The sequence below is a fragment of the Anomalospiza imberbis genome, chromosome 6 (genome assembly GCF_031753505.1).
Source record: "Anomalospiza imberbis isolate Cuckoo-Finch-1a 21T00152 chromosome 6, ASM3175350v1, whole genome shotgun sequence".
NCBI lineage: Eukaryota > Metazoa > Chordata > Aves > Passeriformes > Viduidae > Anomalospiza > Anomalospiza imberbis.
The window spans coordinates 5,995,784-6,021,791 of record NC_089686.1 but is presented as its reverse complement, the minus strand read 5'-3'; the positions used below and the strand labels follow the sequence as shown (position 1 = coordinate 6,021,791).

The 26,008-nt window shown below is 45.3% G+C and overlaps 1 protein-coding gene across 2 annotated transcripts in view; it reads right to left on the bottom strand.

Annotated features, from left to right (window-relative positions):
• The window catches only part of PRKCH (protein kinase C eta), a 130,666-nt gene that overhangs the window by 91,793 nt on the left and 12,865 nt on the right, over window positions 1-26,008 (bottom strand). The window contains exon 1 of one of the 2 annotated variants that reach the window (XM_068192152.1): window positions 20,825-21,344. The exons of the other annotated variant lie outside the window; for it this stretch is intronic. Coding sequence (XP_068048253.1) covers window positions 20,825-21,184 — 360 coding nt within the window. The 5' untranslated portion in view covers window positions 21,185-21,344. Of the gene's footprint in view, window positions 1-20,824; window positions 21,345-26,008 lie in introns of those variants that run through there. 2 annotated transcript variants of the gene reach the window in all.

Here is a 26,008-nt window from a genome sequence, read left to right as displayed (position 1 = left end):
CTACCTAGGGACTTCATTAGCTTAATTAAACAAGTAGCTGTATCTTTAGACTTCCTACATAATTTTTAATTTTAATTAACAGAACTGCACATGTAATCAGTAGTTTGTAGAGGCAATTCCCAAGGCTCAGTCGAAAGAGCTGAAGATTTGGGTTAGGCTAAAGCTGGTTTTTCACATGCCTCTAGTTATTTCTTGTCATCTTTCTTGTCTAAGCTCTTACCAGATCATGCTTATGGAATGTCAGATCTTTCTGTATTTTAATAAGGCAGCACCTCCTTGGACAGGTCAAATGGCAATTTTCTCAGCCAAATACATAATGTCTGGGTTAATCAGTCCCTCTTACACTTTTTGAGGCTGACAGACACCTGTCTATCAAGTCAGACACCTTTGAAAATCCTCAGGGCTGTCTAGTACAAAGGGGATTTTGCATTTGCAGACCAAGCCATTGAAGTGTTTTTCCTACAAATGCACAGCATGCACTTTTTAAGATTCAAATTAGGGTGCCTAAAAAAAAAGAGCAAACACACACACACACAACAGGGTACCAAGTATGTTATTGCTGCAAAGGGTGGCAAGTGCTCAGGGCAGCAATTCCCACCACAGGTGCCAGGGGCAGACCTGGGCAGCACTGGGAAAAGCTGCCAATCCCACCTGCAGTCAGCAGGTCCATGTACCCTGAGTGTTAAAGCTCTCACAGCTCACCTGAACAAAGTTTAATACTCTGCAGCTAAACTCACACATGGGTGGAAAGTCAGTCTCTCTCAAAACTCCTATAACCAGTTATTCCAGCTATTACTGTAATATTGTCATTCTAATTTTTGTTTCAGGACAGCTGCTTAAAATATTACTTTTGTTTTCGTTCAAGCTGACTAATTATAAGCTGTGCACCAGCCATGAACAAGTATGCATAACTAATGACTCTTAGCCAATCCTGGACTCTTTAATCAATTTTAGTCTGGTTTCATCCAAGAGATTACCCACCTCTACAGGAGATTTGCTGAGGTGGGAACAAGATTTATTTATCCTGTGAAAATTCCTGCCAAGAAAACCTGCTTGAAGAGCTACAAATATAATACAGATAAAACAGGTTTCAAATCTTAAAAAAAAAAAATAGAACTTTTGAAAGCAGGAGCTAGAGCCTACTCCTATATGGCTTTTGAGAAATAACTCTAAAGCAATGAATGATTTACAAGTAATGATTGCAGGAAGATGCTCTTTAGCATATTTGAAAAAAAAAATTAATGTTATAAAGTTAAAAAGAGAGAAACACAGACACGACCGGTGCAAGGACTATTATGTATTGGTTCTCCTTATATTTTCAAAGAAAAACAATACCAACAACTCTCCAGAGGGATTTTTTACCTTTTTCCCCAAGTTATGTGCCAGGGGAAGAGGATCCAATTGCCTGTTTACAAATCCCATGGTACTGAAGTTTCTTGAAGACAAGGCACAGATGCCAACAGTACCATCACTGAGTAAGAACCCACTCCTTTAGAAATTTAAGTGAAATTCAAAACAAAATGGGGGGGACATGGGAGAATCTAAGAATGTCATGCACACACTGGAGTCTGCAACAGAGGAGAGCTTTCATCCACGGCCTCCTACAGGTGTGGGGCTAGAAATAGCTAGGCTGGTAAATGGGCTGAGAAGAAAATGTGAAGGGTGACCAGACCCTACCAGCGAGGGTCCATTTCCTGAGGGCACAGAACATGCCAAGCGTGGGACGACTCTGTGAACTGCCACGAACAGCAAAGCTGCTGGAACCACCCCAGGGACAGCACATGGTGGCCAGGGGAGATGCCAAGCAGAGAGAAAAGGCTGCTCTGAGCCTCCCTGAGCAGAGAGAAGGGACAGGAACCCCCCAGCTCCCTCCCACAGCCCGTGTGAAACCAGAATCGCGTGGGCAGGACGGATGCTGCCTTTCCCTACCACAAGCACATACAAGCAGAGCTTTAGCTCTGCTGAGCACAATTAAACCTTAATTATTCACCATGCATCTTTGTAACACCGTGCCAAATACCACCATGTCCAGTCTACCACTGTATTTTCCTTCCAACTCCTCTTGTCTTCCTCTTACAGCTAGTTTTTTTTAAGGGATGGGAAGGAAAAATCACAGATTACTTGAATTTCCCAAAGGCAAACGCTGACATCAATGCAGGACCACTAAATTAAAGGATGGCAAATGCAGGGCTTAATTTTCAGCTGTCTGAACACTTGATTACAGCAAATACACCCATGCTCGCATTCAGTAGCTGCTATCAGGCTATCAGCTTTGCTTATGCAAGGTATGGAAATCTGCCTGCAGACACCTGTGTGTGCAACTGCAGGTAAAAGAGGCTGAGAGTGGGACAAGGTCTCTGCTCTTGTGGGGACTTCAAAGCATTGACCAATAATCAAACAATAAAAATCTTCTATTTCCATTCAATTAACAGTGACAACATATCAATAAACCTCAACAACCAGTTATTACCAGCAAACCTAACATCTTTCAATAGCTGTGGAGCTGGAATTGCAAAGGGATGATCCTGACAGCTCACGATTCAGGTGTATCACTGAGCACACAATACAGGAATTGCCCTTCTCTATCTCCAAGATCTGGAGATTATCAACCAGAGTATTCTCTGTCTCCTACATGAACCCAACACAATTTGGCAGAAAACACAGGAAATTGTGCCACTTCTTCTGTTTACAATTATAAAGAAATAAATTAATTTACTGGTACCAAGTAGGCAAGTTGGTGACACTTCCTACATGAAAACATTCCAAGGGCCACCACAATGAGATGCTGAGCAGAGCTTCCTCAAGTAAAGCAATGACACAGATGTGCTTAGAACTGAGGCAATGCCCCCTAGGAAGGAAAGAGCAACGAAAAAGCAAGCTCAGGTAGCCCAGTGCACACCAGAGACCTGGGTTTGGCCCAGAGAGGAACAGAACAGCCACCAGGCAGAAATACAGGAGGAGAAACAAAAAGATTGGGCAGAGAAGCAACAACAGCTCTCTCAGTCTTGAGAAGTCTTCCAAGGCACAGCACTCACCTTCAGCTTTAATTAACCTCCCTAACAAATCGAGGCAGACTTTATGAATAATTTATGACTTTACATTAAGCAGCACAGCCTGCACATGGTCTGAGGTTGTCTCATGGGTAGCCCAGGGACCACCACTGCACAGCTAGAGCAGGACAGCACTTAGGGGTAACTTAGGGGCAACCCACTGGGTTGTACAGCATCAGGCAGAGCCCCCAATACGCTGTTCATGGATCCAACCCAAGGAGCAGGGACCCCTAAACCAGCTGCATCACTATGTGAAGAGCCCCTCTGCAGCTGTCTCCCCAGAACTTTGCTCACTCACCTGCTTGTGTTGTTCTCCACTATTCAGTGCTGGGAAATATTTTCTCATTATTCATAGGCTTTATTGCATAATCCTAAACTTCTGAGAAATTATTCTCATTTGAGTCTCCATTAGGTGTGTCACTATTTTTAAAATATCTTCCTACTACATGTAATTCATTTGGTGTACTGCTGCTTTTCCATTTTTGTCCAATAGCTCTTTCTTCTTTCTAAAACCAGGCCACAGCAGATGAGATCATGAACCATTAAAATCCATTAGTCCTCAAGCTAATCCATCAAATTTCTAAACACCTCAGGTAAAAAGGGGAAAGGTCATAACTTTTTCCTACTCCAACCATTTCAGTCAGATACTGAAGAGCCAAATACCTTCCTTTTAGCAACAGTTATAAGTTAAGTCCTGGTGCTGCAGCAGAACACAATCTGATGGAAAAGTTCAGTTATTTATGATGCTTGATCACTAATAATGAGCACTGTAAAACTACAAAAGAAGGATTCTGGAGTGAGATGTGCTCAGAATCTTGATGCCAGGAAGATGGGGCTCTACAACACAGAGGGTACAGATGCAAAACAACAGCTCTGCAGAGAACTTGATTTACAGGCACCTTTCTTCTTCATCCCTCCCTTCAATACCAAGTGTTGAAAAGACTTTTACTGATCTTCATTGCACTGGGGACAGCTGGAACCCTAAAAAGTGGATGGCAGAAGTTTCAGGAAGGCCCACAGCGCTGGCTGTCACCCAGGCTGCCATCCTGGTGTCACATTCCTCCGGCGCTGTTGCCGTATCTCTCCTGAAGCCAACGTGACAGAGGGAAGGAGCTGCACAGGAGATCGTGCACTCCAAACACATCACGCACATCAGACACATCCCACACATCTCCACCTTTCCAACCAAAGACAGCAAAGCCCCTCTGGGTGCTGAGCACATCTCACACCATCAGTTTTACAGAAAAGGAAAGCAATGTATGCGGATGGCAGGAGCAGAGGTAGAAACAGGGCTCTGGGTCTTCAAAAAGCAGACCTAGCTCACTGCACAGCAGCCACACTGCTTGGAGAAGTGCAAGGAAAACTTGGCAAAACCCAAAAAAGCAACATGTACCTGGACTCCACAGAAGTCCAGACATCAAGAAGAGTCAATTGCTTCAAAGCACCAGAACCCTCAGTCTTTTCAGTGACTTTAAAGCCTTGAGATAATTGATTGAGGGGCACACAACACCACCCCTGTCAGCATCACAATGAATTAATTTATGTGCAGGATCAAGTTATCAGCAATATTTCTGGCAAATCCTGATATTTCAAATAGCATGTCTCAGGGGCGTGCCAGTCTTTAGAAGTACAGTTCTCAACATCGCTCACACTCCCATTTAAAGTGTTAGTCCCATTACTCATCCTTAGTGAGGATACAAAAAGGAGAGGTTAAATCCAGCAACTTTCAACCTTAGCATGGGCTGTAACACTATGGGGAAGCCTAAGCACCTCAGCTCTGGTAATTCTTCCCAGATCTGGAATTGATCACAGTGACTTCATTCTTCTTCCTCTCACTTCCTCACCTGGCAGTTTCTTAGCACTGAAATTATTAAGGACTAACATTTATACCCGGTCAATATTAATCCACCACATCCCCTCTCCATGTTGCAAGATTATTTGCCCAATAATTTGAGAGAGAAGCATGAAAAGCAAACTCTCAAATATGAGTGGCATCTCACGGAAAAGAACCTGCTTGAGACACAGGGAAAGATGAAAAGAAAGGTTTAAAAGTACTTTAGCCCACATACTCCCTCTCCCATTCCCTGCCAACCACTTATGGGATTGCTCCATATCCCTGGTACACACATCCCAGAACATCATGTAAAAGCACCAGCAGTTTCTGGTTGCATAGCCAATTAGATGCTTCCAAAGGTACCAAAAAAAAAAAAAAAAAAAGAAAAGGAGTGCCCAGGCTTGCACTCCCCCAGCATTCCTGAAGGTATGATGCTTGCTTCTGGTGTCCAGATGTTACTGCTCACATCTCTGCTCCAATCCCATGAGGTCCAGTGCTGGGAGCCACAATCAAGTCTGCAGGCAGCAAAAAGAACGTAGGTTGCAGATGACAACACCCAGAAAGGACACGCCACTGCCAACACTTGCTCTGCCAAGTTAGATCATATCCTATTTGTATAGTGGGTTTTGTTTATGTGTTTGGTTTTCTGGGTGGGTTTTTTTGGGTTTTTTTTTTTGGGGTTTTGGTTTTTTTTTTTTTTTTTTTTTTTTTTTTTTTGTGGGGATGATGGAAGAGTACAATCAAAATATTTCTGTGAAATAGCACTTAGAAAAAAGGGTGCAGAGGTGAGGTTTTTCATGGGGAAGGACAGTGGGTTGGATATCAGTACCAAAAATAATATGGAAAAAAAAATTGTCCTGAAATCCTGAGGCCAAGCATTACAATAAGAGACAGACTGTCCAAGACCAAGCAATTTTTAGTCCTATCAAGTCTGTGATTACAGTTTTCCTCATCTACCTCATGAGAGAGATGATCTCACTACCCACTTGTGACCATGAAGTCAGAGCTGTGACTCCAGCAATTAGGCTAAGCCAGGAAGGAGCTGAACAGCACCAGCCTCCAGCCTTCCCAAGCCACCGGATGGTGACGAGGAGCCGTGTCACTGGGATGTGCTGCTCAGCTGACCCAGCCACCTGCCTCCCTCTGAAGGACAGAAGGCTCTCCAAGGTTTTGTGAACAATTGCAAGCTGACAGACAGCTTGCTGGCACGTACCAGCAGCATGCTGTCATGTATTTCCTCTTTTTAGTATTTCTTTTTCCCTTTCCAAAGTGTGGTTTCAAGATGGGGAACCAATGTGACCAAGATTTACCTTGGATTAAATAAACGAGAGGGTTGAGACACCCAGAAAGGGTATGTAGAGGAAAAGGTCAGAACATGGTTGGAGTGGTTTTACTGACAGGTCAGTCAAGAACATAACTTGGGTGCTGACCACATTTCCCATTCACATTTCAGCATCCACAAACCTGCAGATAAACTTTCTGCTCTCCAAACAAAGGTTTTGTTGAGGATTGCCACAAGCCCCAGCACATGGCAATCCTGGGTAAGGCAAGAGCAGGACAGGCTCACTTACAAAGCCAGTCATATTTAGGACAACTGTTGTCATGTTCCCTCCTTGACAAATGTTTTAATGTTTTGTTTCTTTGTGAATGGAAGGCCTGGCATTTTATCTGTGCCAGAGTGTTGCATGTGTTTTATATACAAACACACATGCTTTTAACTCCAGCACGCTAATGTGTTTAAAGTATAAATTTCCTCCTGGAGAAAAGCACATCCCCACCTGGGTGGTACTGCTAATGTGGACCTCATGCTCCTCTTCCTGCTGACAAACAGCCCTTGCTGTGTGTGGGGATACATTCCCATAATTCCCAAAGCAAGAGTTTACTCACTCTGGGAAAAGTCACATTAGTTTTAGTCTTCTACCTTAATTCTCACCAGCTGAGGACAGAAATCCCTTGGACAGCATTTATCTCCTCTGAAAATAAAGTCAAATTGCTTGCCTTCTTTAAGATTTACCAAGCCCTGTGTTGTAAAGCCAAGAGCCCACTCAGTTCCTGTCCTCTCAGCAACCACCTTGGAGGGAAGTAAATGAAGAGATCCAGTCCCTTTTAATGACTGACTCACATTCAGTGAAGGGAAACATTACGAACACAGTTCCCTAAGAAAGATAATAAAATACCTAACACTGTTCAACTCCTAATACACATTACATTGAAAGAGCCTGAGATAAGATTACAGTAGCAAGGAGTTTGATGGAACCACAAAAAAAGCATAGAACGGTTTAGTTTGCAAAGGACCTCAAAGATCATCCAGTTCCAACATCTTGCCATGGGCAGGGACACCTTCCTCTGGACCAGGTTGCTCCAAGCCCCATCCAGCCTGGCCTTGAACACTTGATCCTGAACTGGAGCTGCTGACTAGATCTTGGCCGCACCACGAAATGCGACTTTTCACAATTCTTAAAAAACTCCTCTTGCAGCCCAGCAGAGTTTGAAAAGCTTCTGGGGCATTACCACACAGAGCAACATGAAACGGGGGTGGTTTCGGATACTGAGATAGAAAGTCTGAACAAGTACTGACCCACTGGAAAATTCACAGCGAGAGATGGAAAGATCTGGTACTCTTCAAACACCTACATGCTCTGGCTGTGGCTTTGAAGCAAGCCACAACACTGTCTATTGTAAAGAGCACTGTTCCTGTGGAAACACTTGCTTAATATTGTCAGAGATGGAGTAAGAAGAAATGCTATAGGTGTACAGAATTTTGCAACTACCCATTTACTGGCTAAAATATACATATATATTCAAAAGAGAAAAAATTCCTTATTGTTGACAGTGAAAAACATTATCAGGCACTGAAACAGCATATTTTTTGTGCAGCTGGAGTAATTAAAAAAAACCAAAAAACTAAAAAAACACCAAACCCAAATTCCATAGAATCATAGAATGGTTTGGTTTGGAATGGATCTTAAAGATCATCTCATTCCTACCCCACTGCCACAGGCAGGGATACTTTACCTAGACCAGGTTGCTCCAAGCCCCATCCAACCTGGCCTTGAACACTTCCAGAGATGATAGATCTGCAAATTTTTCTGCAAATGAAATTTCCGACGACCAGAACTATTAACATAAAAAGATAGTTAAGTCAACATAGAAATGAACCACAAAACTTATACTGAGAAAACACTGATGAGCTTTTTTGAGGTCACAAAGATATTTTCAGAGCAATCTTTTAGAAGCCAAACATGGGGACACCAAGGGCTACTTAAAACCTGCAAGCTCAGTTACTCTTTTCTCACCTAATGTTCATGTTCAAAACAGGAATAAGAGCTTCAAAAATGTTACTAAAATAAGAAGTGCATTACTTAAAAACAATGAGTACTGCATATGCATTGCTGAGGCAAGCCTCTTTGCACTAAGCTTATTTATATATAGAAATAACACCAGTGACCTCGTATTAATCACAGACACAGCTTTCTCCATGACAAAGGGAAATTACAAACTTGCAAGGGCACACCAGAAACCTTCTGAGATCACGTCACATAAGACAAAACATGTGACAACTTGAATGATCTTTTGCTCCTCTTTGAAGAAATCCACTCAGATCCTTCAGAGTGAAGAAATCACTCAGATCCTTCAATATTATTCTTGACAAAATCAGAATCATGCAATTCTAAAATGAATCAAAATCAGAATCATGCTATTCTAAAATGAATCAAGTGATGATTTTAGATACAGCTTCAATTCTCTGTTCTAAGCTCCTTCTCAAAATTTCTGAAGCTTTTAATTCTAAGAATTTTAACCAAGATAGCGCTAACCAGGAAGAACATAACCAGCCAAAAGGGTTTCTCCTCGCTAGACACAGCACCAAGCAAGAGCTAAAATGAATGCATGTCATGTCCTGTCTGTGCCACAGCACACAGGCGTTCATAGGCAGCTCCACACCACTGCATCAACATCCTGCTCTCCTGCAGATGTGCAGCCACACGCAGCAGTTCTCAGCTGAGAGAGAGAGAGAGAGAGAGAGAAGAGCAGCCACAGCTCACAACACTCCCTCCAGAGGAGCACAGGTAACCTCAGAACAGGGCTTGGTACAGTGGTCATCAGAAACTCCTGGGGAAGTACAGGGTTGATGATGGTTCAAGCTGAAGGAGGGTAAATATTAGAGATTAGGAAGAAATTCTTCCCTATGAGGGTGTGAGGCACTGGCACAATTTGCTCAGAGAAGCTGTGGCTGGCCCATCCTTGGAAGTGTTCCAGACCAGGTTGGACATGCCTTGGAGCAACCTGGTCGAGTGGAAGGTGTCCCTGCCCATGGCAGGCGCTGGAAATTTGATGAGCTTTAAGGTCCCTTACAACCCAAACCGTTCTGTGATTCTATGAACTGATACATCATTAACCAAGTTCTTTGGTAGATACAAAATACAGGGAAAAACCATCCTTGCATCAAGCTTTGACCAAAAGCAGATTAAGGGCCCCAGCTGCCCCAAAATTCTGTTCCCGCCTCTTCTTCCGGCCGCCACCACTCCTCTGCAGAGGCAGCACAATGGACGGTTGCTTTCGCACGACTCCAAAACCACAGTGAACAGCCCCCCACACTGACTTGCCTGGTGCCTGACTGATGGTTTCTTTAGCAAGCTCAGCTGTGAAATGGGGTATGTGAGAAGCAGAGGCTCAAGCAGGAAGCTCTCCACCTCTCCTGCTGCACAGCGACTGCCCGTGGGGCAGAGGAGGCCAAAAACCTGCTGGGTGCCCTCCTGGATCTGCCCTGCCCAAACTGCCAGAGCTCACAAGTCACAGGCCTGCTGAAAAAGTGCTCCCTCACATTTAAACACAAAACTCATTCCTACACTGGATGACTTCATAAGTCTTATGTTAGCCCAGATGGAAAGGGTCATGCTAGCACATGAACCTGTTTTGTTTACAAGGGGCTGAAAAACACTCTGTGAGGATGTGTAGCACAGCCTGGATTTTTGATGCTTTATCCCTGATCCTCCAGAATCCAGGAGTTTGTTCTTCGACACTGTCACTCCCAGAGGATGACAAGCCCTAAGGATGTGGATACAATGAGTTTAGGCCAGCAGAGACAGCTCCTTAACAGTAAATATGAGGGGATTCCACTGTGCTTTAGGTAGAGCTGGAGAAATCAGCCTCAACCTGTGCAAACGTGCCAAAGAAACTTTTATCTATTCCTGTACCACTTATTTTGCCTATATCCTACCCCTTTTGTCCTTCAAAGGGAAAGAATAAAGCTCCATTGTCTGGGCTCATTAGGACAGCTCTAGAACTTGCCCCTTTCTTGGACATGAGCAAAATGAATTTGAAGATCTAGATTTTGATAAACCTTTCAAGCAAGAGGAAAGTGGAACATGTTCCTTTCTAGCATCAAGGAAAGAGGGGAAAACACCATTCCTTATTGGCAAGACAGGCTACATGTTACTCAAGCTAATTGATTTAAAGCATGGTCAAAATTAGTTACTATCATTCGGTATTCATAGGATTATTGTAACAGGGGCTAATTTTTGAGAGGAAGATGGCTTATCTTTTCCACGCAGTTCTGTTCCACTCTAAGCTGAGAACAGCTTAGTTGCTTGTAAAGTAGCTACTAAATTAACCATAGTTACATCCCATCATATTCAAGAAGACTAAATAAACCAGCATTTCTTCTTAGCTGCCACATCAGGAGTTCCTTGCAGAAACAAGGGACAAACTTCTATAAAAGAAAACTGATTGCAGGGTCATTTCCAACAATCTCCAGTAATCACCCTCCCTTACAAACCAGTCTGGTGAGCAGTTCTTGGGAAGTACCCAAAGCTGGACTTTTTACTGCTACCAAGTAAACAGATAATGAAGTGATAAGCGTGGGGCTCCGTGTAGAAAACTGATTATCAGCAGCCATACTCCCACCAAGCCCTATTAGGAGATGGAGGCTCACCCTACACAAAGCTCGGTAGTTTTTGTACTAACAGCGTGTTCCATCAAGCAGCATTGACAAGAAATCCCACCATGGATTTGGACTGCGCGGGAACACTTTCCTCACATGGTTATATTTTCTTCCAGGCTCATTAGCAAACTGCCTGAGGGAATAAATTTTCATTGAATATATTAATGTGTGATGCCTCAGTCTGTGAATGACCTAGATAATAAACTCATTGACAGAAGCCAATTCCTTCCTCTTTCTCAGAGCACCATGGGCACTCGCTGTGCCCAATAAATAATGTACAACCCAGCCATCATTATCAACTCTGTTGCATGCAAGAAGGGGGAAGGAAACGTGTCCAGTTCTTCTCCCAGTTAGCCAGTGCAAAGCTGGGAGCATAATTCCATCTAAGCCATGGGGAATCCACTGACTTAAACCTCACAAGCAACAGCAGAAGCAAACACCAGGCTCCTGTTCTGCTGGAATCTCACAGAAGACACAGAGAAGCTTTTTAAAAACAAGTAAGAAAGAAGGCAACTTTAACATAGATGTTATTAAAAATTGATACCAGAAAGAAGTGAGGTATGGAGAGCTTCATGTATGTGCCAGTTTACATGTAAGGGAAGGATAACATTAAAAGCACGTAAAATTTAAAATAATTGAAGGATATGATTTAGAAGAAAACATGCAGTAAATCAATCCCAAATTTCACTATTTGGAACTCTATTTTTCCTCTGCTCTTCAGTCCTGAGGAAAAGGCCAACAAGCTATAGGTCCTTGTTTACTAAGAAAGCAGATGCAAGACAAAGTAGGAATTCAAACAGGATAAGCTAGTCTTTCATTAGTCATTCCTGATTTAGACAACCTTTGTTATTCTGAAGGAACAAAGCTCAGAACTGAATACATTTAGCATGGGATGAGCACACTGACCAGTCTAGGTGGAGAGAATCCCTCTAGGAACTAACTCACACATTGACAAGCCAGCTCCAATGCTATCAGGGACAGCACTGATTTGCAACTATTTTGTCAGATAAAAGCACTTTGGAGCACAGACATCCCATACTGACTTTTACTGTCATAGTTAAACTGTCATCCTCTTTCCCATCCTGACTGTGGAGCCAGCCAGCTCCAGAGAGCTGCCACAACCCTAAATGATCCCTTTGACAGTGCACTTCTCCCTCTGACTCGCACCCAGCACCACTGGTCCTGCTTGAACCTACTACAGCATCTATAAAGCTGTGAAGGATGGCAAACATTTTTCTATCCAAAAATGACAACAGGATTCCCAAACTAAGATGCCACTGCTATCATAGGAGTTTTAAGACACTAAATTTAGCAAGTGGAGATGTACATGAAGAATTTAGTTTCCAAGGGATGTCTTGCTTACATGACAGAGTAAAATTAAATGTACTCATGAGAAAAAAATGGAAAAGACCGTGCTATGCTAAAATGCAGACTGATGGCAAGGAATTAAAAAAAAAAAAAAAAAAAGAAACAAGCAAAGGCAAAACAGAAACCACAGAGCAGGCCAGAGAGCGAGAGAGAGCTGGAAACCAGAGGTGCTGCAGAGAGGTGTGAGCTGCTTTTTCACACCAAATGAGACCAACTGGCGAGTCAAAATCCTGTCTCTGAGAATGGCTAATATAGAATATATGAGAGAAAGGCAGGAAAAACACCACAGTGTCAGATATGGAGGTACCAGCTCAAACCTCTCCTCAGCCCCTGGCTGCACATCATCAGACAATCTGTCACTGTGATTCTTACTATTAGATGTAAAGTCCTGGGACAGCAGAGACACACAGCCTGTTTCTCACATCCTGTCCCTTACTGCCTCATTTTAGAGATTTTAGAGATTACTGGGTTCTACTGATCTGTTAAGTGATTTCACACTGCAAATGATTGTATCAATCTTTTTTTAAACATACAGCAGACATGCAACACTCATACAGCAAATCACACATTTAGAAATGTGTCTTGCATGGATGCATTTTCCTCCTCTCCCCATTTCAACAGAAATACCTGTACTACAATAAAAAGTAAAAAATAAAAATACGAGAGAAATTCCACTAAGGCCTAAATAGCATTCTCATGTTGGTTAAAAAATAGATTATTTGTTCTATCTCCCATTTCACAAACTGAAGTCAGCTACCAAAGCTGCCCAGCTTGTGTTTCTGCATCAATACTTCATCTCCTACCTGTTCCACAGAAAGGAGATCCCTCCTGGAAGGAGTCTGGAGAGCTGCCACTGTATCACTGATTCAAATACAACCAACTCACTCACAAAAGTCAAACCTTACGAAACTGCGCAGGTGAACACCAAGAAAAAGCCCTTATGTAATGTCATCTAATAGATTTATACCTCCCTCCCTCCTTCTTCCCCTGCCAACATTTTTTTGTACTGGCAAAGCTCCTGGGTAAGCACAGTCACAGCAGCTGGGTTTCAGTTCTCTGTGAGCTGTGCTGACCCAAAGGGCAGGTCCACACCACATGATGGAGCACAGAAATTCCCATCCAGAGCCACAGAGGTCCAGCCAGCAAGTGAAAATCTTATACCAGACCTGACATCCCAAAAGCCCAGTGGCTTTGCAGCCCAGGAGAGCATCTTCCCCAGGATGGGATTAATTGCTTTGCAATGTGGCACTCAGAGGAGACAGTCCAGGGTGTGCCATCCATTTGTCACACAGGTCACAGGCATCCCGTCTCTGCTTGAGGGCTGCATCTGAACACAGAGCACCAGCGGGCTGGAGAGCGTGAGGCTTTCTGAAGATGCAGTGGGTCTCACAAGGAAGACCTGCCAAAAAAACCCCTGCTAGTTATCAGAACAACTCTTCTGCCTGCAAGCTGCCCCACATTGGAGGAGCCCCAGGACAGAGCAGTGCAGGGAGTGGGGCCATCAGCTGGTCAGACTGCTCCGGCAGCCTGCGGGATAGATCTGGACATCGATTAGATGCCTCTGGTCTAGCACAACAAGGGCACAAAAGGTCTTGCAGGGGCAGTGAAAAAGCAGTTTTTTCCATCACCTTGGGCCCAGGACGGACACTGAATATCAAGAGCACAGGAGTTGCTGAGGGATGCTTGCAACCACACAGCATTGCTCAAACGCGACAAAAGCTGGCTCAGATCTGCTCGTGGTGCTGGCTTCTAAATTAAAGCAGGATGGCTTCCTCAGCAATTGACCTCCCTAAGTGATGAGAACATCTCATGATATCAAAGCATACAAAAATATCAGTGGCATTGCAGAAATATAGTTGTTTGTCTGGCTTACCCTAAGTGGCTTAGCAATGTTAATGGGACTCTTCTGGATGCTCTTTGTTTCAGAAACATATTTATCTTTGATATAATTATTATAAAGCAGGGCTTTCCCTCACAAGCAGCCAGCAAAAGGGCATGGCATGGGAGAGGAACAACCACGTGGTGATCTCCACCAGGACATGGCGCCAGGTTAGTTATCCACGACTCCAGCCTGGGTCCAGCATGGCCCTACAAATAGCACAGGGGTGGAGCAAGCAATCAGAGCAAAGATTGCTCATTGTCTCCAAAAGAAATTAAATTTGCAGCATGGTCTGACATGTCTTAACTGCATGCCTAAATAGGATGAAATCTGGGAGGCAAGAAGGTGCGATGGCTGATCCAGAATCCTTATAAAAGCTGCCAGTAACTCATTTCATGTGGTAACTCTGCTGTTCATCTTTTTCTCCATGGTTACACAAAAGGCCCCCAGTTTCCTGGCTGTATTAGCAAAGCACAATAGCTGAAGCCTAAAACATCAAAGGAGCCTTGATAGTTTGTGAAGAAAGGGTGGGAGTCTTATTCACTTCAGTAAGGGATATGTTTTTCATATTGAATTACCCTGTAAATCAGCAGACTTTCTAATGGCATTTCAATAGCTCAAACGGCCCCCTTGACAATGCGTTCTGCAGAGTTTATTGCCTATAAGCTCAAAATGGCCAGAAACCAAATCATTACTCAGAAAATACTCCAAACAGAAAGCTTCTGACAGCCTGAGTGAAATGTGCTTTACTAAAAGACCTGTGGAAAAGGCTAAATATAAACCACCAACAGGGTGAGGTGGGGCCAGCAGGGCGCAGGGCTGGGGACAGAGCTTCCTGGGGTGCTGGGCTCACTTGTGCTGTGGTCACCCTGTTGCCCCCTCCTCCTCCTCACAGCCTCTCTGCAAAAAGCACCCTCAGGGCTGCAGGTGCAGGTCTGCAAACACCTTCTCATGAGCGTCTAACATGACCAAAGGCAATGTGGGCATCAGCCCTTGGCTGCCTCTTCTCCCTCCAACCAGGGCTTTCAACTGGTTCAGCAGCAACTCCATCAGCAGGAATGTAAAGGTACCCCTGACATCCAAGTCAGCCCCCCACTCCAGCCAACCACATCAACAAGGGCTTGACAGAACCACCGAATAGAAGGGACCTTAAAGACCACCTCATCCACACCCTCTGCCATGCACAGGGACACCTTCCACCAGATCAGGTTGCTCCAAGCCAAATCCAGCCTGGTCTTGAACACGGCCCAGAATGGGGCATCCACAGCTTCTCTGGGCAACCTGTGCCACCCTCATTGTAAAAAACTTCTTCCTTACAACCAACCTAAATCTCTCCTCTATCAGTTTAAAGCCATTAGCCTTTTGCTGTCTCTATGCTTTTGACAAAAATCCTTCCCCAGCTCTATTTTAGCCCCTTTAGGCAATGGAAGGTGCTGTAAGGCCTCCCTTTTGCCTTTTCCAAGCTGAGAAACCCCAACTCTCTCAGCCTGTCCTCACAGCAGAGGTGCTCCAGCCCTTTGAGCATCTTCATGGCCTCCTCTAGGCTCCCTCCAAAAAGTCCATGTTTTTATTTTATTGAGGGGCCCCAGGGATAGATGCAGTACTCCAGTACATCATTCCAGTCACCTCGAGGTGACTGCCACTGCTCTTGGTGGCAAGAGTACCCAGAGGGTGTCCATTAGCCATGTGACTATTTCCCTCCAGGTCACTGCAGCACCTGATTGCCTGGACTCTGTCCTGCCTTGTCCTGCACTCCTGGAATTCTGGCTCTGCCCCAGGCACAGAACTCCCCCACCTCAGCCACAGTCCCTGATGAATGCAGTGACAACATCTTTGAAGGGGACAAGAACACTGTCACATCACTGCCCACATGGCTGTCCCCCAGAAAACCCTGAGAGCCAAACCCACATCTTGCTGCACTCAATTCAAAGCCAGGACATGAACACCAGTCCTACACATCCCTACTGGCCCCAACCACTGGAAACTGGCTCTTCTCATGCTTGGGTCAAATCTTCCCAGCCAAACACACTCTCCTCTCAAGCAAAATGCCCATGTTCGCCAAGGATTCTCACAGCTGCCAGCCAGGTCTTTTACTGGGGAGGAGCAAGAAACAGGACTCCAAATAGCTCAACTTCTGATGCTGAAACCGGGCAGTACGTGTGCAGCTCTTCGTGACAGTCAGCTGTCTCATCTGCCTCAATCAGAACAACTGTTTTTAGCATCACACCCCCACAGACTATTAAACACCTGACAAACAGCAACAATTTTTCCCTTACTTATTACAGCCTTTGTCTTGGGCTGCAGGGCACTCTCAGGTAGCCGTGGTGCATGGGTCTCTTGAGGCATTTTGAGGGGGTCTGTTCTTAGGGCCAAAGGACAACTTTACACTAAAGGAAAGAAAGAAAAGCTGAAATTCCAGTAGCTTTCAGACCTATCTTACCTCCTGCAGTGGGCATTTCTCTCCACAAGTCCTATTCAACATAGTAACTGCAAATCAGTAATAACAATTGCAGAAACAACTTAGAGCTTCCAAAAAGTTCGGGAAGGAGCTCATTTTACTCAAGCCTAATTAATATGCAGTGTGACCTTCACACAAATCAGAGATCTGCACTATGTACATCACTGTCGTGTGCATGGAAACAGAAGTCAAATGGACTTCACCCCAGCCTGCTTCTGCCCCGTGCATGGAGACACCACTTATTCCAGCTCTACAAGCTTAATTTATCTCTACAGTTGGGCAGACACAAAATACTGCACCACAAAATCCTCTGTCAAGAGCTATAAAGTATTTCATCTTCCTGAAGCAGCTTTTGCCCACCTGAAGAACCCTGCAGTCAAGCAGGAGTCAAAAGAAGCAGCAACCATATTATATTTGACTTGCAGCACCCTGCCTCTCTGCCATGGCCCTGATGCTCTGGAGAGAAGGTGAATTATCTTTTAACTCTTGAACTTCACATTCAACAAATACAATTGTATATAAACATGGGTAAAACACGATTATTTCTGCCCTAAGAAAGAAAAAAATCAAAGGGAAGCATACAGGCAAAAGAGATGAAGGAACACACAAGAATTGCCTTAATCTTTTCCTGCACATGAGCAAATGGCAACAAACTCATCAGGAAGTTGTGACTGGCTCACTAATCTTATAGCCCATCTGTTATGTGATTTCCTTCAGTGTACTCTCATGATCTGCTACTTCAAGATCAAGGTTTAAATGTCTACTCCTTGTTAAAGTCTTAGAAATTATGGCATCTCCACCCAGGGACTAACAAATTTTACAATTGTGATTAAATAATTCCCTTGTAACAATGCCATTCAGTATCTGTAAAGAGTGTTTCCCCAAGGTTAAAAATTACTTTAGCTACTACATAAAATTCAGGAATAATCCTAGGTATTGTAAACATCTCCCATTTCAGCTACACTCCATTTGTTTCACTGATATATGACAGCTTTCTATACCGCACTCAGAGACAGTCAAAGAGGAGACAATACCTTTTAAAGGTGCATATGTCAAGTAAAAAGATCCTAGCACAGGCTAGTGCAAAATGAAATGCTTTCAAGAGGCAAGTTTCAGCCCTGATGTAAATCCCAGCAAACAGCTCAGCTCCCTCCCTGCACCTGGTCATGCACACCTGTGTAAAATGCAACCATTCAGGTTTGCACAATCTCACACCCACACAAGCAAATTCCTACCAGAGACAGAACATGGCACTGGGGAGATGGCACTCAGCTGTGACTGCGTTACAGCACGCTGAAGGCACGATGGCATTTAATTGACAATGTTAATGAAAACGACTTTGCTGAAACCTGACGAGTTAATATAAGAAAGGGGAAACAGTGAGAAGGATCTTGAAGTTAATAAGCTCTTGCAAATTTGATCTGTGGAAAATTAGTCAAATATGTGTAACAACAAACATGCATGACCATGCTAATGTGTTTTTTAGAAAGACTTTGGAAAACAACCCAAATGGTTAGAAGGAAAAGGGTCAGTTTTGAAGCCTCAGAAACGGGAATTTTAAAGCAAACCATGAACAGAGAACACTGTCCCAGCACCCAGTGGGATGACTCAGGTGTATAAGCATTACTGATGAGACAGCTCATGTCCATACACTTACTCATCTGCATAAGTGTTCAGGTCATAATTGCAGTGATCTACCTGCAAGTCATCTGGGAAGCACCAGCTTTTACACACCAAGTGCTCCTCCTCGCCTCTCGCTGAAACTTCCTACAGTTCTCACAAAAGGTGCTGACCGATGTTACAACTAATCACTTTTTTTTTTCTTTCACCAGGAGAAAATCCATGTTTATAAACAGAGCAGCATGAGCCTGACACCAAGACTGCCATAGGTAATTCCGGATAGCTTCCTCTCAGGTGGAGAGCTCAGGGAGCAGAAGCAGCCAACTGCCCTGTTTGCCTGCTAGTAATCATTTGGATTTTACCAAAATACTGTTTTCCCTGTCTCTGAAAAGTGAACATAAAAGTTCTATTTCAAATCAAAATGAAAAATTGTGCACAGACAAGTAGCATAAGGCAGATTCACCAATTTTCCTCTCACTTGATTCACTCCTTAGTTGCCTATCTGTGCTTTTATTTTGGGGATGGAAAAAGGACAGAAATGAAGGATTTTGGAGTGGAGGAGTTTCAAATAATCTACATTTCCTTGTGGTGTTTTGCATTGTGCCAGCAGCTCGTAGACCTTGGGTTAGTGCAAACCAGCATTTCCTATTCTTCTGATTACACAAACTCCCGTGACAGCCTTGCCGGATTTATCAAGACATATTAAATTATCAGGGCAAGATGCTGTTCCCTGTCATCATGTGATCCAGGCTGCACGCTATGCGAGATGCTAACGAAGCAAATCAGAAGGGAGGGGAGAGAGAAAGGCAACAGAAGACAAACATTTGCTTATTCCCCACTAAATCCACCCCAGCTGTTTCAGACATTCATTTAAAGGGGGAGCAGCAGCTCTTAGCCTCTGTCTACATGGCCAGATATAAAATCAGTTTCCATCAATCTAGTTAAAAGAATTCTCTGATTTCCCACCCTATTGCACCCATCAGCGCACAGGTACAGGAGTTCATAAAACACATGTCTATCCTGCAAGGATTAGAAACTTTTCCCTCACCAAAGACCAGATAAATATTTCAGGTCACACTCTGCATCTGCCCTAAAAATCAGCACTGCAGGATGGACTAAATGGAAGAAATGTATGTGGATCCACACCAGCAGTATCATGACAGGTACTTCAGTAATGTAAATAAGGCCACCGCCTTTGCAGCAGAGCAGTCCCAGCCCACATGTAGCCAGCTCCAGTGTGACCAGGACTCCAGCCTCCCTAGAGGACTGGGCCTCTCTCAACAGCAAACATCCCCAGCAACTCAAACATCAAGAAAACCCTCAAACCCACACAGCTTTATCCCAAGCTCACTCCTCTGCTTTGCCCGTAGGGGTCTGTTCTGCATTTGAAACTGGTTTGGCACAAACCCCAGGAGCAGAGCAGATACTTTCCAGGGGCACAGGTAGTGTGGGAAGCTGGGCATGCATCCACCAGGCAAACCCCATGACCTCAGCTCTGGCTGGGCTGTCAGGAGCAACACCTCAGCTAAGCCACTGGAGACCGGCTGGGACCCTTCTGTCCGACACCAGGGACGGTCTGAGAGAGAACACCTCCAGTGCATGAACCTCACACCTATCCATAAGGGACCTAACTAACTAAATGGCCCCAATATACATTTATTAATCATTGCCTGCAATCACCCCAGAGGTGTGTAGCATCGCACCTCAGCCACAAACACTGACTGAGAGCAGAAAGTCCCAGCATTCTCACCAGTGATAGGATCAAGATGTTTATCTGTTCTCTATACTGTCAGCCTCAACATCTGGGTTTATTGTGGTGGTTATCTGACCGCATATCCTGAACTTCTTGGCCTCAAAAAGTTTATACCCATCACAGCCTTGAATATTCTCAGCACTTCTGCACCTCCTCTACTCTGAATAAATGCCTTTTTTTATCAAACTAACTCTTAACAGCAAACAGGCTGGATCAATGCAGTCACCTCGCCCTCCTTTACAAGACTGGAAACAAAGGTACAGCTTCAGAGACTGTACTCTTTCTCACACCATCAGGACTAATCCATGAACGAGGTTCTCTGGGCTGCATACAAGTGACATTTACCTGAAAATAACCTAGAATTAGCTCAGAGTGAAACTGCATTGACGCAGAGCAGCGGTGTACATAACAGACACAAGACTAGTCCTGCCATTCTGCTAAGAAGTCAAAGAAATCCACATGCACACATCAAACTATTGTGCAAGCATGTGTAGAGCTGGGCAGAAATACATCCAACCCAGGTATCCGAGTCTCCAAGTGCGCCTCTGTGTGCTGAGCAAAAGGAGGGAGGAACACCTTTGTGTGAATTTGCTGGTGTAGTTTGCAAGCTACGTATTACAGGTCTTGTCTCCGTTCATTTACAAACATGAGGAGAGACTTCACAGCCCTCCACTACAGCGTCCTCACCCTCAAGCTACGACAGCGGAGGGTCCTTGGGGTCCCTAAGGAACAGCAGCACGAGCAAAAGTGAAGCAGGGGGGCACAAACAGATGCGTGAAGGAGCACACCTGTGTACCTGCAGACACACACCGGGCTGCGTGTCTGCGGCACAGGCATGCAAGGACAAGCCCCGGCTCCGCCAGGGCCCTTCATTCATTCCCAGAGGAGCTCTCCCGGCTTCTCCTCCGGACGGGTACTCACCCAGCCCTCGAAGGTGTCGCTGGGGGCGGCCGAGCGCAGCAAGTCCTGGAAGTGCAAGGTGCAGTTGGCCACGAAGTCATCGTAGCCGATGGGGGTGTCGTGGAAGACGGAGAGCTCGATCTGATGGCCGTCGGTGACCGTGGCCGAGAACTCCTCGTTGTAGGTGGGTTTGTTGGTCTTCTGCTTGGTGCTGGTCTGCCCCACGCGCACCTGGTCCACGCTGACGGTGACATAGGGATCCAGGAGCTGGTAGCCCTTGCGGAAGAGCGAGTGCCGGAGGGACCAGCGGGTGGGCTGCAGCCCCACCGCCTCCCCGATCCGCACCTTCAGGTACCCGCTGAACTTCATGGCTCCGGACATGGCCGCGCCCCGGGGGCGCCCGGGCGCCGGGAGGAGAGCCAGAGCCCGCTCCCGCCGGGAGAGGCACCCAGCCTCTCCTGCCGGGCCGGCGCAGCCCCGCCGCGCCTCCTCAGGGGGCCGGGCGGTGGCACCGCGCCCGCCCCCGGGCTCTGCCGGGGCTCCGGAACCGCCCCGCCCGCCCCCGCCGCCGCTCCGCCGCTCCGCCGGCCGGCCCGGGCTGCTCCTGCCGCGGGGGAGCGGCGCGATCCGGCCCGGGGACACCTGGGCGTGGGGCGGCGGCGGCGGGCGGGGAGGAGCCGCGGAGCCGCGCCGTGAGGGCGGGGAGCGCACGGCTCTGCCCGTGCCGCTGCTGCCGAGGCGCGGCCCGGAGCCCCCGGCGCTGGGCGAGGAGCGGCCGCTGCCCGGCCCCGGGGAGCGGACACGGCCCCGGGAGTGAGCTGCGAGACACCCCCGAGGGGCTCCGACCCCCGGGGCGCCAAGCCCCCGTTCAGCACCTCCCGGGAAGGGCTGGGGCTGCGCCCGCCGCTCGGACCCGCGGCCCCTCGGCGGCTGCACGGGGACAGGAGCGACCCAGGGCAGCGCTGCCTCCGCCGCCCGCACCTCGCCCTCGGCTGCCGGCGCCTTCCCGCATCGCTCAGCCGGGAGAACGTGCGCGGAGAACACAAGGATGGGTTGGCTGCGCCGTTTGGGGCTTAATTGCGGGTGATTAACGTGCCTGGCACTCGGCGTGCAGGGTTGTTTTTAGGGTGGATTGTCTTCGGGGGGTTGATCGCACTTAATAAAGTCGGAATTTAATTAGTTTTAATTGCTTTGCAGATTTCACAGCAAAGCGGTGTGAACTGGGTAGGGAACAATGAAATCCTGCCTTCCCGGTGGCATTGTTCAGCCGGCATCGTCTGAATTAGGTTGCGCTCCCTAAGATGCGGTCCTTTGAGTGACCCCACCACAGCTGGATGGTGTCAAGAGTGGCTGACAGCTTGCAGCCTTTTTTTTTATGTGTTTCTTTTTTTTTATTATTTTTTCTTTTATTTTCCAGACCACTCTTACCTCAGCTCTGCCATTTTTCACATTCCCTAGCAGACCATCTCTGTTTTCTCCCATCCCCTTTCCTCACTTGCCCCCTTTGCCATGTTGTTTTCTTCTAGAAGTCCAAGTTTTGCAGGACCACCAAGCCAAGGCTCTTTCCAAGCCTCAGACAAAGCAGGTTGTTTCTGATTGCCTCCTCTGGAGAGAGCAGGTGGAGCAGGTTCAGTAATGTGATCACTCCTCACATGGAAGCAACTGTTCTGCCAGAAAAACTTGTAGACTCTTAAATCAGACTTCTGACAGGTCTCCTTTCAAGGCTTTTAAGTTCCTTGCTCTGTCACTATTAACCGGAGAAGACAAGTGTTTAAGATTTTTTTGAGCTGGTTAGGACAGCTCATCCTGAGGAGGAATACAGGCTTAGTTTTAGAAATTGCCACCCCATGTTCTGGGATTTTGTTTCCAGGAGTGACTGGCTCCAGATCTTTTAACAGCAGGTATGGCCAAGTAAACACAGAGTACTCTCTTCTCATAAAAGACTTGTAGACTTAGGATTTTGGTGTTGATGTTCCTTCTGAAATGCATTTTAGCATTAGCTGTCATCATTCTAGGTAATTTTATTTTCCCTGGTTTTAGTCTTTGTACTTTCTTGGATTCCAGTATCCCACAGCAGTGAGCTGGTCAGAAATAAAGATTTCCTTTTATCATCTGTGTATCTGCTACTGCTTTCATGTCTGGATTCACCACTTCGTCTTTCATGACACTATAAAATAAAAAAGTCCCCTATTTACCTTTTCAAGAGCACCAGTATCTGTCATTTTGTACTTTCACCACTTCTGTCCTTCCGAGTTAAGAGCTGTGCCTTGAAGCCAGGGCAGAATCCATACTGACCATCATGGGCAACCCAGAGTTCCTAGAAGACTTCACCAGGACTCACTCAGGGCTGCAGACAAGGTTTAAAGACAGCCTGAACTTTAAAGCACCCAGCATGGGTACCCAAAGGATGAGGCTGAAGGCCTTAGAAAGGCTGAAGCACTCACTCTGTAAATTCCAAATCATCAAATACAGATTTTACTTTGCTTGGAGTCCTTTCAGAGGGCTCAGTGCAATAGCAGCAAAGAATGTTTGGCTAACTATAATTAAGAGATAAACATGAATTACAATCACAAACTGCCATAGTACTGTCAAAATTTCTATTTACCTTTTCCTCAGTTTCCTGAGCAGGCAGAGATGAAAGTCATCCCAAGGATTATGTGTTAGAAGTAATGGCTGGCTCACAGATTTACTGCCAGAAACAGGGAGAAGACAAAAATCTGCTAGTTAAAGGCTCAGACAGTGCCATTTCCTCTGCTTAATCACACAAGGTGAAGTACTTTGCCATGCTGGAGTTTCATCCGTAATAGGAATGAGGACAAAAATAACTTTTTCTATACAGTGGTTCATTGGAATCTCATGTGATAACATGATTCCTCTACCCGGACTTCAAATAAACCCAGCAAGTATTGTAAAACTCGTGGAAAAAAGCAGGTGAGCTACAGTTGTAAATATTTCTGGTGAACAGCAGTGCGAGCCAGTTTTCTGCTGCACGAAAAAATCAATCCTGTGGACTCATATGATGTGAATCTAATTAATTTTGTTTATCCACTCAAACCAGTCTGGAACAGATAATCTCAAACAGCATCTGGACACACCCCTATTCTGAACTCCCAGCCAAAGGCCAAATGTCCTGTTCTCAAAGAGAACTGAGCAGCAACATGAAGTCAGAATCTACCCTGCCTACTCTCCAGACATCCATGCAATGGAAAAACATCCCCAGTTAGGTATTTTCTTCCAAGAATCAAAACATCCTTGCACACCATGACCTTGCAAGGCTGCATGCAGCTGCACCATCTGGTGATGGCTGCATTGATCCTCCTTGCCTCCTCTGGGGGCCAGTCAGGTCTGCAGGAGTGTGGATTCTCTTCCTTTCCTCAGCAGGACCTTGGAGACCAGGCTCCAGGCATGGCAGGGTGATTCATTCTGTGGCCTCGAGTGCTCAGGGAGGATGAGCTCTTCCCTGTTCTTCCTGCCAAGCTGGATGATTCCCTGAGTAGTCAGCCCGTGGCACAGAGCTGTTCAAGGAACCCACTGAGAAGAGTGAACAGCTCTCCTGATGTGCCTGAGCAGCAGAGTGGTGGCAGACATGCAGTGGCAACAATTAGAAAATAAAGCAGAAAGCCAGTGCAATCTGAATTATGGGTAAATTACAGGATAACCAAGCCAGAGTACAGGCAATCTTATTAAACTGGCACTCTAGGAGAAGCTTTTAGTGTAGTAGTAGTAAACCCCCTGGGGAAAAAAAAAAAGCTTAGAGCTCACCAACAATCAAAAAGACAAGTAGACTGTTGGTAATTGTTTGAAACAACTGACAGCAATGCCAAAACTGTCATTCAGGCACTGTATAAATGGCACACTCATACCATTGATTGTGTGCAAGCCTGCTGCTCCCTCCATCTCAAAAAATGCAGAATAGATCTAGGAAAGGCACAGAAAAAGATGACAAAGGTGATGAAAGGCATGAAACATGGTTGTGAAGGGAAAGAGTCTGCCTAACTTGATATTTCTAAGTCTGGGAAGGAATGAATGAAAAGGAAAATATGAGCAAGATCTGTACAATCATAAAACCACATGAGCTGTATGAATGGGAAAGGATTTTTCATTCTTTCCCAGCCATGACCTAAAGGACACTTACAATTGTTTTGAGGTCAGAGGTCTAAAAACATACAGAAGCAAATGCCTTTTCACAGAATGCATAGTTATAATTTGGAGTTCATTGCAGAAAATAGAGGCCAGAAATATAAACAGACTTATCCAGGACTAGCTGTTAATGGAGGATAGACTTAATAGTGGCTACTGACCATGAGATAAACCCTGGCTCAGGAATGTCTTAAACCACAAATTGCCAGCTGAAAGGAATCAACAGGAAGGACATGGAACAGCATGGCTGAGGTATGATGGGTCTAGGAGGGACACAGTGAGCATGCTATGCTCCTCTGAACTGTAATTTCCGTATCTAAGTAAAAAATTGAAGAAAGACACGTCCTTAGGCTGGCTTAGGCACCATTCCCTGCAGGTGGGTGAATGATCAGAAATGGGAACAACTCTCAAAGTTTACTCCTGCATTCTTCCTTCAGGTCACAGTAACCTTAAGGATAAGTTTATGCAACTTCTCTCTTATGTTTTTGGGAATCTGTCTGAAAAACTTCCAGTTCAGATCCACAAACAAAGCCAAAGAGCTTCACCAAGTCCTGTTATAACACTATGATTTAAGCCTGGCCTCATCTCACACTACAGATATATACAAATTAGAGCCCTTTTCATGCACCCTATAAAAATCTCCATTTCTTTTTCCTACCAAACTGTGTTATTCCCTTCCCCAGTAGCCTATAGTTCTGTAATAATTTAGTATCATCCTCATTTGGCAAGTTAAGGGCAAAGTCTTAAATTGCTCCACATTAAATTTCTACCAGACATTGGTTACATTCAGCAGTGAGTCTGTAAAGCAATGGAAGAATTTTGTCTTTCACAACTACCATTGCAAAAAGTGGCAGTGACACTTTTTGTAACTGAAACTGCAGCTAAATAGACTATAAAAATACAAAAATTAAGAGAACTGTAGAGGCAATTGAAGTAGGAACTAACTCTATTTTGTTCCTCTATTAATTTTAGTCTATTTATACCACTTCCCTTTTATAGTTCTTTCTATAAGACTGCTTGTTAAACCTTTAAACAATGACAGCTGCTGAAGACTGAATATCCCAT